The sequence below is a fragment of the Myxocyprinus asiaticus genome, chromosome 42 (assembly GCF_019703515.2).
Source record: "Myxocyprinus asiaticus isolate MX2 ecotype Aquarium Trade chromosome 42, UBuf_Myxa_2, whole genome shotgun sequence".
NCBI classification, from domain to species: Eukaryota; Metazoa; Chordata; class Actinopteri; order Cypriniformes; family Catostomidae; genus Myxocyprinus; species Myxocyprinus asiaticus.
Genome location: NC_059385.1, coordinates 6,164,493 through 6,176,696, shown reverse-complemented (window position 1 = coordinate 6,176,696; position 12,204 = coordinate 6,164,493). Strand labels below are relative to the sequence as shown.

The 12,204-nt window shown below is 38.8% G+C and overlaps 1 protein-coding gene across 3 annotated transcripts; it reads left to right on the top strand.

The window, feature by feature from the left end:
• The first annotated feature begins 1,662 nt into the window (after window positions 1-1,662).
• LOC127432938 (rho-related BTB domain-containing protein 2-like) lies at window positions 1,663-12,185 on the top strand. Of its 3 annotated transcripts, none has more exons than XM_051684471.1 (10): window positions 1,663-2,024; window positions 2,924-3,125; window positions 3,211-3,314; window positions 5,167-5,352; window positions 5,879-6,825; window positions 7,899-8,017; window positions 8,364-8,514; window positions 8,809-8,897; window positions 9,910-10,015; window positions 10,104-12,185. In XM_051684471.1, exons 1-10 carry the CDS (start codon window positions 1,912-1,914, stop codon window positions 10,313-10,315), a joined length of 2,229 nt encoding a protein of 742 aa, XP_051540431.1. In that variant the 5' UTR covers window positions 1,663-1,911; the 3' UTR covers window positions 10,316-12,185. The 3 variants fall into 3 exon arrangements, with proteins under 3 accessions (XP_051540431.1, XP_051540433.1, XP_051540432.1); XM_051684472.1 differs by lacking the exon at window positions 1,663-2,024 and adding an exon at window positions 3,747-3,862 and having other exon boundaries at window positions 3,093-3,125; XM_051684473.1 differs by lacking the exon at window positions 1,663-2,024 and having other exon boundaries at window positions 2,994-3,125; window positions 5,228-5,352.
• Window positions 12,186-12,204: the final 19 nt, after the last annotated feature.

Genomic DNA, 12,204 nt, shown 5'->3' with positions numbered 1-12,204 from the left:
TTCTATACGCATATATCTACACTGTTCCCTTAGACCTCCCCCTGTGTCTTCTTCCTCTTCCTCCTATTCTTCCTCTCTTTCTTTTCCTCTTCTTGTGGTATCGAGGGAGATCAGCAATGTGAGTGCTTTTATCAGACATTGTTGAGATGGCAAAGTTCTGCACCGTCTAAGCATTGCTGTCGCTCTCAGACTCATCCGAGCTGCTGAGCTCCTCACAGCAGAACGCCAAACCCTGGCTGAGATCTTTATCCCAGTTTCTCCTCTTAGGAGGTGTGAGGTTGTCTCTCAGAATGTAGAGGAATCCTCACATCCTCATCTGAAATGTAGCCATCATCGCTACCATCATCATTGTAGCCAATTAAATCCAACGCTACATCCAGTCCAATCACCCTGTTGTTGACCCTTTTGAGCTATTTTCTCTTGATAGGCGTAACAGGGTACCGACTCTTCATTTCAGGTGGCTGAGGCTCCTCGAATGTTGACTCATCAGTGCTACTTGAGGCTGTGCCCAGGTCGTGTTCTTGCTGGTCATGGAGATTTGAGATAGGCCTCCTCCTCTTCGGTAACTCAGGGTAGACCAATCATCGGACCAGCCTGGTCCACCAACTCAAAAGCTGAGAAGCTGCATCCATAGCTCTTTGAGATACAGAGGACAAAGTGGCCCACCACCAGAACTTCTTATTAATTTTTACTTTGTCCTCCTTTCTCCATTTCTTCCTCTCACTGTCGGTAGTTGATTTAGAATCCACTATCTTCTCAGTGGAAGAAGTTGGCTGTGAACAGCTGCCATTTCCCATTTTGTCTTCAGTGTGCTCAAGAAGCTCAACAGATTGACTGAGTGCAGATTCAGAACTTTGTATAGCCTCTTTTTCCCCTCATATTCTAAAAATGACATCACAGTGGCCTTAAGAAGCTGTGTTCTAAATGGTGACGTCACAGACTCCTGCAAAAGGGCTGCCATCCTGAAAAACATGCTGTCTCTCCCTTCAAGGACCTTTTCTTTCTTCACCTCTGTCTCTGCGCTACACAAAGATTTTTGCATTTCATTTACTAAAATTCCATCAAACTGAACTAAGTAATCTTTAATAAAAATACAAAACCTAAATATTATACGTTTTATTACTTTAATTTTGTTAAACATTACACAAATAAATTGGATGGAATTTAGATATGAAATTAAAATTAAAAATATAAATTAAAATATTTTTGAGTGTATGTGTGCATTTGTTGCCTATACAGCGCAATGTTGAATAGACCTACAGAGCTGCACAAGCACAAAATATTTCTACATACAAATATTTGATAAAGCTGCAGTTAATTACAGCACAAATAAATTTTTTTTTTTTTTATAGAAACCACACCTAAAATAAGCAATAAATAAACAAAATAACCAAAACGACGTGCAGTTGACATATTTGAATGCCCCCCACAATCACACCTACACAACTTTAAGGAAAGTTAGTCTACATTTTAGTAACAAATATGTCTTCATTTGATACAAATAACGTTTCAAAAACGTCAAAAGGTTTCTTTAGTCGTCTCGAAACGTACTTTCGTACCAAACCACAATATTATAGTGAATTCCGTAAAGTATAAAGGTGGACAGCAGATTTAGTTTTCTAATAAACATAAATCACAAGAATTTAATCCATTCTTATCCCAAACGCATAGCATGGGTTGGTTTGTGCGGTGCGTCAATTGACACTGCGTACATGCGGAAGCGAAATCAACCAACACCGGGAATGTCACGAATCCGAAACCCCCAAACAACACGCGTTTCTGCTGATTATATCTGTGTGATTTATTCAAAGGAGGTGAAGAACGAACATCTCGCGTGGTAAAATGGGCTAGTTTGTGTCACGTTGCTGTACACGACACTGACCATCTGTATATCGAGTCCTCTCTGGGAACATGAAGTCACTTCAGGTGCACGCCGCATCCAACGCACATTTTAACAACATCATCGTCCTCTCTGAGCATCACAAACGTTTGCCCAACCCGATGCTTCACTTCAGTTCTCTTCGGTAAGCTCTCATACATTCATATAGTTGCGACTGTGTAAATTAATTGCCCTCTTGAGCAGAACATTGTGGGCAATAAGGAGCATTATATAAGTTAAGGGTGAAGGCAGCGGTTGTCTCTCAAATCCTAGTGTGCTGCCTATCTAGACAACATGTTTGGGTATCATTGGCTCTATGGGTTAAAAACCCATAAAAAAGAGCTGTCCACCTAGACAGCAAAGTATGATGCACAAAAATGTTGTCTAGATAGGAATTTCAGTAGGTTTTGAGAGTAAACCTGCTTTATTTATGTCATCGTCACAAACATTTGCAATGCAAATTGGCGAGCAACAAATGAGCTTTAACATTTATATAGTGACAAATCATGGTGAGAATGGAATTTGTCAAATGTGGATTTTTACCATATTTCCTTTTATTACAACCTTTCATGGTTATACATCACATGAGCCATTGGCTTTTATTGCCATTTAATGACAATGAAAGCGTGCGCCTATACACACAATTTACAGTATTATACTTTTGAATTTTACAATTTAATTGGATAGTTCACCCAAAAATGAAAATTCTGTCTTAATTTACTCACCCTCATGCCATTCGAAACCCACAGGTTATTACTTTCTTCTGTAGAACTCAAAAGGGGGTATTTAGCAGAATGTCTAAGCTGCTCTTTTCCATACAATTCATTGTACAAAAAAAAGCAGCTTGGACATTCTGTTAAATAACTGCTTTCGAGTTCCACACAAGAAAGTCATTCGGTTTGAAACGACATGAAGGTGAGTACCTGTGAGCAGTGGCATGATTTTCTTGTTTCATGTTTGACTACTTTTTGAGATTTATGTTTTAATTTAAATTGATGTAGCACTGTATGATTCTGAAAATGTTTTTTTAACCATTACAACTAGGTCCCAGTTTACAGATACTGAAATGGACTATGAGAGGCCTAATGTCGAGACCATTAAATGTGTAGTGGTGGGCGACAATGCTGTGGGCAAAACACGACTTATATGTGCCCGAGCATGCAACGCCACACTAACACAGTACCAGCTACTCGCCACACATGTGCCCACTGTCTGGGCTATTGACCAATACAGAGTATGCCAAGAGGTTTGTTTTTATTTCTCTTTCCACTCCTGACATTTCAAATGTATGAAATATTAGTGTTCACAAATACAATCCTTGTGTTTTGAAGGTTCTGGAGCGCTCCAGAGATGTAGTGGATGATGTAAGCGTGTCTCTTCGTTTATGGGACACCTTCGGAGACCACCACAAAGACCGCAGATTCGCTTATGGCAGGTGAGTTTCTGGACCATATTTAATTGGAAATTAAACCACGTCCTAGAGACTTCAGCCTTGTTCGGAGAGGCAGCAAAAATCAGATTTTTTGGCAAATCTGACTCATCTATGTCATTTTTATTTTTTCATTTGAACAGCAAAAAAAAAACTTTCAACGTTTAGAAAGCCAATCTATACCACATCCGTATGTGCTTTAAACATTGAATGCACATGCAACTTCACCCCCCTTAAAAGCATATGTCGGTCAAAAAAGACCCATGTGAAATCTAGATGCTTACTTTTTATATAAAAACTTATTTTTCAAGAAAAACTAACTGTAGCAATAATTGTATGATAAATGTACATTTTTAATGGTTGCTATATCTTTTATTCAATTCTGGAGAGTTTTGGACACATTGAAAATAGAGCTGTTCAACCATGACGTATTTTTAGGTGAACACGGAAGACTAATTCGCCATGGGTTCCCTCTGGATTTTTCTATGTGGTTGTGTTGATGTGGGTGTCGCCGAGCAACGTCTGTGGAGAGTGAGGCTGGGAGAGGAAGAACGGTAAGGTTTGACACCTGTGGGAAATCACCTCTAACAGCTGTTTTGTGTTGCAGTGAGAGCTGGAGAGGGATAAAAGGGCAATCCAAACTGCCGGAGGAGAGAGAGTGAGAGAGAGAGAGACGTACGCACGCACGTACGCACGTACGCACGTACGCGTGCACGCACGCACGCACGCAGCAGAGTCTTGTGCGTGTTGCTGAAAAGCAAACAGAGTGTATTAGACTAAAATGTGTCTGCAATAAAAAGCTTGCGTGGATTGTTTACCCGGCTCCCGCTTCCTCCTTCACAAAGTAGCAAGAAACCTGTCACAGTGGTTTTATAATGGGAGTATTCTATTTATGAGTAAAATTCATGTTTGTGTGTAATGTTCATTGTAGAACAAACAAAACGTCCAAGTCAACAACAAACATCTTTGTGTGATGTTTATGACAGACCTTATTTTACTTATAAATCCAAAACTACCATTATAAAAACCAATAGGACAATCCATAGGGAACCCATGGTGAATTCTCTTCCAGGTTTGTGGACTACAATCTGAAAAGCTCTATGGTGTTGGAGTTTTGGGTGACAGTATCCAAATAACTGTATAACATTAATATGGGCAATTTCCATGTTTGGAGGTAAAATATGAAATGCCTCAAACTTTACCCACACAAAAAAATACCATACATATAAGTACAATCGACTTCAGTGGATCAATGGTCACATGTTTTTATTTTTACAGAATGCCTTATTTTATACTGAATACCTCAGTAAATACGTATGGATCATAAATGACCCACATATGCATTCAAGGGGTAGTGATGCAAACACTCTTATAATTTAAAAACTAAACAAAAACTAAATGTTCAAGTGATTAAAGGCACCTGAGGAGTACTTGGAGTGTCAGATGAAAATACCACTTAATTTAAAAATAATGTATTTAAAACTAGATGCTTGGTCATTTTTGACCCACATATGCAATCTAGGGTTAAATCTGATTAATCCGATCTGTATTTTTTTTTTTTTTTTTAATCTGCCTCAGTCTGAATGATCAGTTTGGATTTAAAGTATTTTTTTTTTCTTGTCATCTGGGATGTGATGTGTATATATATCATACAAAATGCACAATAGTATCTTGAGCTGTGTCCGAATACACTTATTTTTGTTCAGTCATATAGTGAGTTATGTGACACTGAGTTATGAGACTATATAGTAAAGTGCGTAAGAGTGAACAAGTCAGCAGTTTTGGATAATTTTTCAGTGATATGTTATTGAGCTATATGATTTGATGTCATCTTATGTGTCATGTGTCTGGACACTAGGTCAGACGTGGTGGTCCTGTGCTTCTCCATCACCAACCCCAATTCTCTGTTTCATGTGAAGACCATGTGGTACCCAGAGATCAAGCACTTCTGCCCTCGTGCCCCAGTCATCCTAGTAGGGTGCCAGTTAGACCTGCGTTATGCTGACCTGGAGGCTGTTAACAGGGCTCGGAGGCCTCTTGCAAGGTAAATTGTTGTTTTTGACTCGTAATTTTTTCGATTTTTTTAAATCGTAAATTTTAAGAGTATGTTGAGAGTAGAATGAAATTATTATAACACAGACTCCTGAATATTTATAATCCACACTTTGCATAAGACAAATTATTCTTGTAGACTAAAATGTTATAATCAATACAACCCAGTTTACTTTCTTAATACACAAAATAAAAAGTGTCTTTGCAATTTTTCATCAAAATCAATTTGTTCCACCCCTGAAATGACTTTTCTTGTCAGCTGATGTCATGTCACTTTTTAATGTTAATAAATAGCCAAATTGTTGTTTTTGGGTACTGTTGTAGGTAGTGCAACCTTTCTAATATTTTGCCAATAGTTAACAGTAATTTTTATGCTGGTTAATATAATAATTATTATATTAATTTAGAAAAATATCATACTACAGAAGTTAAAAGGGTTGAAAATGCTCTTGCATATTGTCTATACAGAGATTTTAGTGTATCATTTGTTGACTTTTCTCCATGAATCAAACTTACAGACCCATCAAAGTCAATGAGATTCTTCCTCCTGAGAAAGGTCGAGAGGTGGCCAAAGAGCTTGGTGTACCATACTACGAAACCAGCGTGGTGGCTCAGTTTGGAGTAAAGGACGTGTTTGATAATGCCATCCGTGCTGCGCTCATCTCACGGCGCCACCTACAATTTTGGAAGTCTCACTTGCGGGACGTCCAGAGGCCCCACTTGCAGGCGCCCTTTCTGCCTCCCAAGCCTCCTCCACCCGTCATAACCATCCCGCCACCCCCCTCTACCACTGAGGACAACCCGGGAAGCTTGCTGGAGGAGTCACTGTGTGCTGATGTGGTTCTGGTCCTCCAAGAGCACCAGAGAGTCTTTGCTCATAAGGTCTACCTTGCAACAGCCTCCTCTAAATTCTACGACCTTTTTGTCCAGGATGTGAAAGCTGAGGCAGAAGGCAGGCAACCTCCGGGACGGGAGCCCCCCGTGCGGGCGGCCAGCTTTGATATGTGTGAGAGCAGCGATGAAGATAGCAGGGCCAACCTCAGGGCCTGCATCAGTGATGGTACACTGATTGGGGGAGACTCAGATGGGATTTTAGAGGGCAGCCGTGGAGGAAGGATTTTGTTTTCATTGGGGCGGGCTTTTGTAAGCATCAGGAGAGAAACTGTGCAAGACCCCATCACGTTTATCTCTCGGCCGATGACGGTGGTACATATGGACCCTTCGGTGTTGGTTGGGCCATTTCGTGTGGTGATGCGTTACCTTTACACAGGACAGTTGGACGAACACGAGAAGGACCTGATGCATATTGCTCACATAGCTGAGCTGCTGGAGGTGTTTGATCTACGCATGATGGTCGCCAACATCCTCAACAATGAGGCTTTCATGAATCAGGAGATCACAAAGGCGTTCCACGTCCGACGGACCAATCGGGTTAAGGAATGCCTGTCTAAAGGAACATTCTCAGGTGTTTCCAACTTGCCAAAATTGTTTAATCTAACAAATGTTGTAAATTTGATCAAAGTCGAGAAGCTATCTAAAAGTAGTATGTTGACTATTCTAGATTAAAGAAATAGTTCACCCAAAAATGAAAATTCTCTCATCATTTATTCACCTTCATGTCATCCCAGATGTGTATGACTTTCTTCTACAGAACACAAACAAAGATTTTTAGAAGAGAATTTCAGCTCTGTTGGTCCATACAATGTTAGTGAATGGTGACCAAAACTTTGAAGCTTCAAAAATCACATAAAGGCAGTATAAAAGAAATCCATACAACTCCAGTGTTTCAGTCCATGTCTTTTGAAGTGATCAGGACTGCGTTTCTCAAAAGCATCGCAAGCTTAAGTTGATCGTAGAGACCATTGGCACCAATGGATTATACAATCTATTTAGGCTTACAATGCTTTTGGGAAACGCAACCCGGTTTGGGTGCGAACAGACCAAAATATAACTCCTTTTTCACTATAAATCTTGACATCAGCAGTCCTCTTGGTGATCATGATTTCAAGCTCGATTACACTTCCTAGCACCATCTAACGCTCTGCAGGTGCATCATGTGCTAGGAAGTGTAATCGAGCTGGAAATTATGATTGTGCCTAGAGACTGCAATGGCAAGATGTACAGTGAAAAAGGAGTTATATTTTAGTCTGTTCTCATCCAAAACTGATTAGATTATTTCAGAAGACATGGATTAAACCACTGAAGTTGTATGGATCACTTTTATGCTGCCTTTAAGTGCTTTGTGGAGCTTTAAAGTCACCATTCACTTGCATTTTATGGACTTACAGAGCTGAGATATTATTCTAAAAATCTTTTTATTTGTGTTCTGCAAAAAAGAAAAAAAGAAAGTCATCCACATCTGGGATGGCATGAGTAAATGATGAGAGAATTTTTTAAATTTTGGGTGAACTATTCTTTTAACATTGTAAAGCTTATCTTTACTATCTGAAAATAATGTTATTGTTTTTTTTCTAGATTTCAATTGTTACATTGGTTGCGCCCTTCCATAACGCCCTTCCATTTTTCTATTATGCCCAGATGTGGTGTTTAAACTGGATGATGGCACCGTTCAAGCTCACAAACCTCTGCTCATTTCAAGCTGTGATTGGATGGCAGCCATGTTTGGTGGGCCATTTGTTGAGAGCTGTACTAAAGAGGTGAATGCTGAATGCTGCATTTCACAGTGATTCATTCATATAGAGTATATAGTTGCCTCCTCAAAATCAATTGAATTATTTGAAAAAAATGCATATCCCTTTGCACTATGAAAGAGTTTTACTATGAGGTGCCTGGGAAGTCCTGAAGGCTCTTCTTTATAGTTTTTGATATAGCAGATTGTGTGATATTGCAGGTTTCAAGATCTATTACACTGATTTTTTGAATATTGTCAAAATGTTAATATTATCCCAAAAAAATGGTTTTCCTAACTTTAACAATGTAAACCAAATAAAGTCATTTTGTGTTGGTATACTCCATTGTCCTCTTCTTGTTGTTGTTTCACAGGTGTTGTTTCCGAACACAACCTGTAGTAGTATGCAGGCGGTGCTGGAATATCTGTACACGGGACGTTTCTGTTCTAGACCTGACCTGGATGCCATGGAGCTCATTATTTTGGCTAATCGCCTCTGCCTGCCTCACCTGGTTGCCCTCACAGGTGTAATAATTTATTATCGTTCCATAAATAAATAAAAGGGCTAACAAGTGTCAAGAAGTTAATCTTTAAAAACGTCAAGTTAAATTTTTATCCTCCCCAAGCTTTCTGGATTATCTTTTTTTTTCTCTCTCTCTCTTTTAATAAGTTTTAAATCAGGTTGAAGCAATGAATAGATGGAAAAGTGACCACAGCAAACAAAATCCAATTGAATTAAATTGTCAGATATACATTACATTTTTCCTCTCTGAGTGTTAAGAAAAAGGAGTGCTGTAAAATTTTTTTGTTTTACCATAGAGCTTCATACTGTAACTGTTCTCAATGAGGCTTCTGCCACTGGCACAGACATAGACGGAGATGTGCTCGTATATCTGGAAATGGCTCAGGTAAAACACATGAACTCATTTGGCTGTACATTTTATGCATATTTTTATTCAGGGCATATTAATGAATATGTATATGTTTCAAGTGAGTATTTTCTTTTTTTACATAACCCACCTGCTGTACAGCAAGAACTGAGACTAAGTATGTGGTACTCAGTTTATCAGTAGCACTAGCAACCACATTAAAGGCATTTTAAATGAATCAAAAACAGTTTACTAAATAAGAAGCATGAAAGCTGCAGGGCTGAGAAGGGAATTTGCCTTTCCAAGTGTTTCCAAGCACAGTTTTCTGCAAACATTGCTGTAAGTCCTGCCCTACTCTTGGATTTGGTGTAAATTCACAAATTTTTCTGTGGTGTTCTAGTGACAGCTCACATGGTTCTTTCTGTCATGCCTGACTGGGCTGAGTCACTTAATGTGCTAATGAGTCTTAGGAACACTACAAATCCCCCACTTTAGAAGCTTAGGAGCTCTCCGTAACGAAAAGTGTAGTTCTGTAAACAGCGCTGTTGATGTAAAAGTGAAACCAAACAGCACGGTTTTATGATATTAAAGTAATAGTTCACCCAGAAATACAATTTTTGTCATCATTTACTCACCCTCATGTTGTTCCAAACCCATATGGATTTCTTCCATAGAACTACTCTGTCATACAATGAAAACATCTTAGTGACCAGATGCTGTCAAGTTCCAAAAGGACAACAACAACAACATAAAAGTAGTCCATTCAACTTATGTGCCTTACAATAGCTTTGTGTGATGAACAAACTTTCAACATGAGTACTTTTATGTTGTTGCTTTTTGTCCTTTTTGAAGCTTGACAGCCCTTGCTCACAATTTGTTTTCATTGTATTGAAATAGACAGCATGAACATTCTTCCTAAAACCTCCTTTTGTGTTCCTCAGAGCAAAGAAATATCTAATTGGTTTAGTACAACATGAAGTTGAGTAAATGACTACTGTATTCCTACTGTATTCCTTTAAGACTACTCAGTATGCATGTCATTTGGTTTCAGTTCCACTGTGCCTACCAGCTCACCGACTGGTGCCTTCACCACATCTGCACCAACTACAACAACGTGTGCCACAAGTTCCCCAGAGACATGAGGGCCAAATCAGCAGGTAGTACATGAAGATCTGTTTGGATTTGTTCAACCTGACCTGAGTTCAGTAGAATAATATTTTTAATGTTGCTTAATTTGCCTGACAGAGAACCAAGAATACTTTGAGAAGCACCGCTGGCCACCGGTTTGGTATCTGAAAGAAGACGACCACTACCAGAGGGCACGGAAAGAACGAGAAAAGGAGGACTATTTGTCCCAGAAGCGGCAGAACAAGCGTAAATGGGTGCTGTGGAACATTCCGCCCTCTCCATCAAACCCCTCATCCTCATCCTCCTCAGGTTCTTCAGCCATCATATGAAGAGATGTGAGAGTGAGGACTTCAAGATGGAAAAACTTTAAGGTGCAGTGAACACATCCATGAACAGTCTTGCACCTTCTTCAACAAATCCTGTTTTTTCCAGAGGGTTGAAATCTCAACTGGTATAAGATCAGAGTTGATCAACCCTGTTTTGATGTTCTTGGTGCTGGAAGTGCTACACTTGAAAATGTACAGGCATCACATTGGACATGGGTGCCAAACAGGTCTAAATTTGGATGTAAAATGTGTGCTGATTGCAAGTATGTAGTCTTGTAAACTTTCTGCTTGTTTTGAATTAGGCATTTTGGAGTCATTTGCCTCCATGAACTCTACCATGGAGTGCAGGTAAAATGTTGAAGAAATGTTGAAGAAACTCTCGGCCTATATTAGTCGTCTATTTCCGTGGTTCTCAACTGGTTTTGTTACAGGACCCAGATTTTATATTGGACATCAAGTAGCAACCCAACACATTACCAGCATTGTTTTACAAAATAAACATAGATGGTTTCATGCTCTTGGCAGCCAATAATTCACCACACATTTTGGCATGTCATGCAACCTGTCCATTTTGGCATCTACTACTTCAACTAGCTTCTGCCAAGTAACCAATGAATTTCCACCAAAATACTAGAGTTTGATGTCTCTGATGTCAGCAAAACATATGGGACAAATTTTCTCTTCCCTTTAAAAAGTGTATACATTTTGGTTTTATTTTTTAATTAGTTGCATTTTGTTATTTGCATTTAGCACTGTTTGTTTCCCTGCTGACTGTGACCTGATCAGAACAAACCTGTAACCCCACCCCCCCAGTTGAGAACCACTGATCTATGTTTCATTTAAAAGCTCAAGCAATTGAGAAAGCAGAACTGTGGAACACAGAACCAATTAAAAACCTCATATCTCAAGAATAGTCACCTCAAGAACAAAAGTAAACCTGTTTGAAAAAATCTCTGTGCATTTTAGCTAGTAATATTGATCATTTTTAGCATTGTTCCATCAATGACTCTTTGTGATTCATCCCCTGAATCATATAATATATTCTCCTGATTATAACAGGCATGACAACTGCGTGATCACTAGACTCAAATGTTAAAATTATATTGGAAAATATTATATTCCATTTACTACATAATTGTGCCATGTCCTCTTAGACTTCACGGCATGGCAAAACTCTGCTGGCAGAGGTTTTTGTGTGTGTGTGTGTGTTTCAAACTAGATGATCATCAAGCTTATATTTTTCACTACAACATAGTTTGGACATTGAAAGGAGTGAGGAAACGTTTACATATTTACACATTTAGTAAAGGCAGCAAGTTTCCTTGAATTCCATTTTACTACAGAGGAGATATAGTACCATGCGTTTCTTGAGTTTCTTGAGTTTTATGTGTTCAGATTAACTGTCGGTGACAGATCTTGTGGTAATCCTATATATTGTCTGATGGTACTGTTGCACCTGTTTTAATTGTCTTTTGAAATGTAATGATGTAGTGTTGGTTCTGAATAGATAATATCATGCAATCAGCGGTGACTCTGTAAAGCAAAAATGTAAAATCTAATCAAAGGAAATGCTTTATATCTGAATTATATAATGACAAAAATTATTTGGTTTGCTTAGTGAATTTTTTTATTTAAAACACAGTTTCTGCTTTACTTCCTTTTTACATGGTTTCACATAACTTGCTTTACACCATTTTGCCACATTGTGCTGCTTTAAGCAATGTTCCGGGTTCAAAACAAGTTAAGGTCTATGGACAGCATCTGTGGCATTCTGTCAATAACCACAATCAGCTACAACACCATTACTCTTTCTGTCACAAGGGAGGAGCCAAAAGTGTCAGTATAAATAATTTAGCTGGAAATAACTTAGTAGTTAAGCAACACAATGTAAT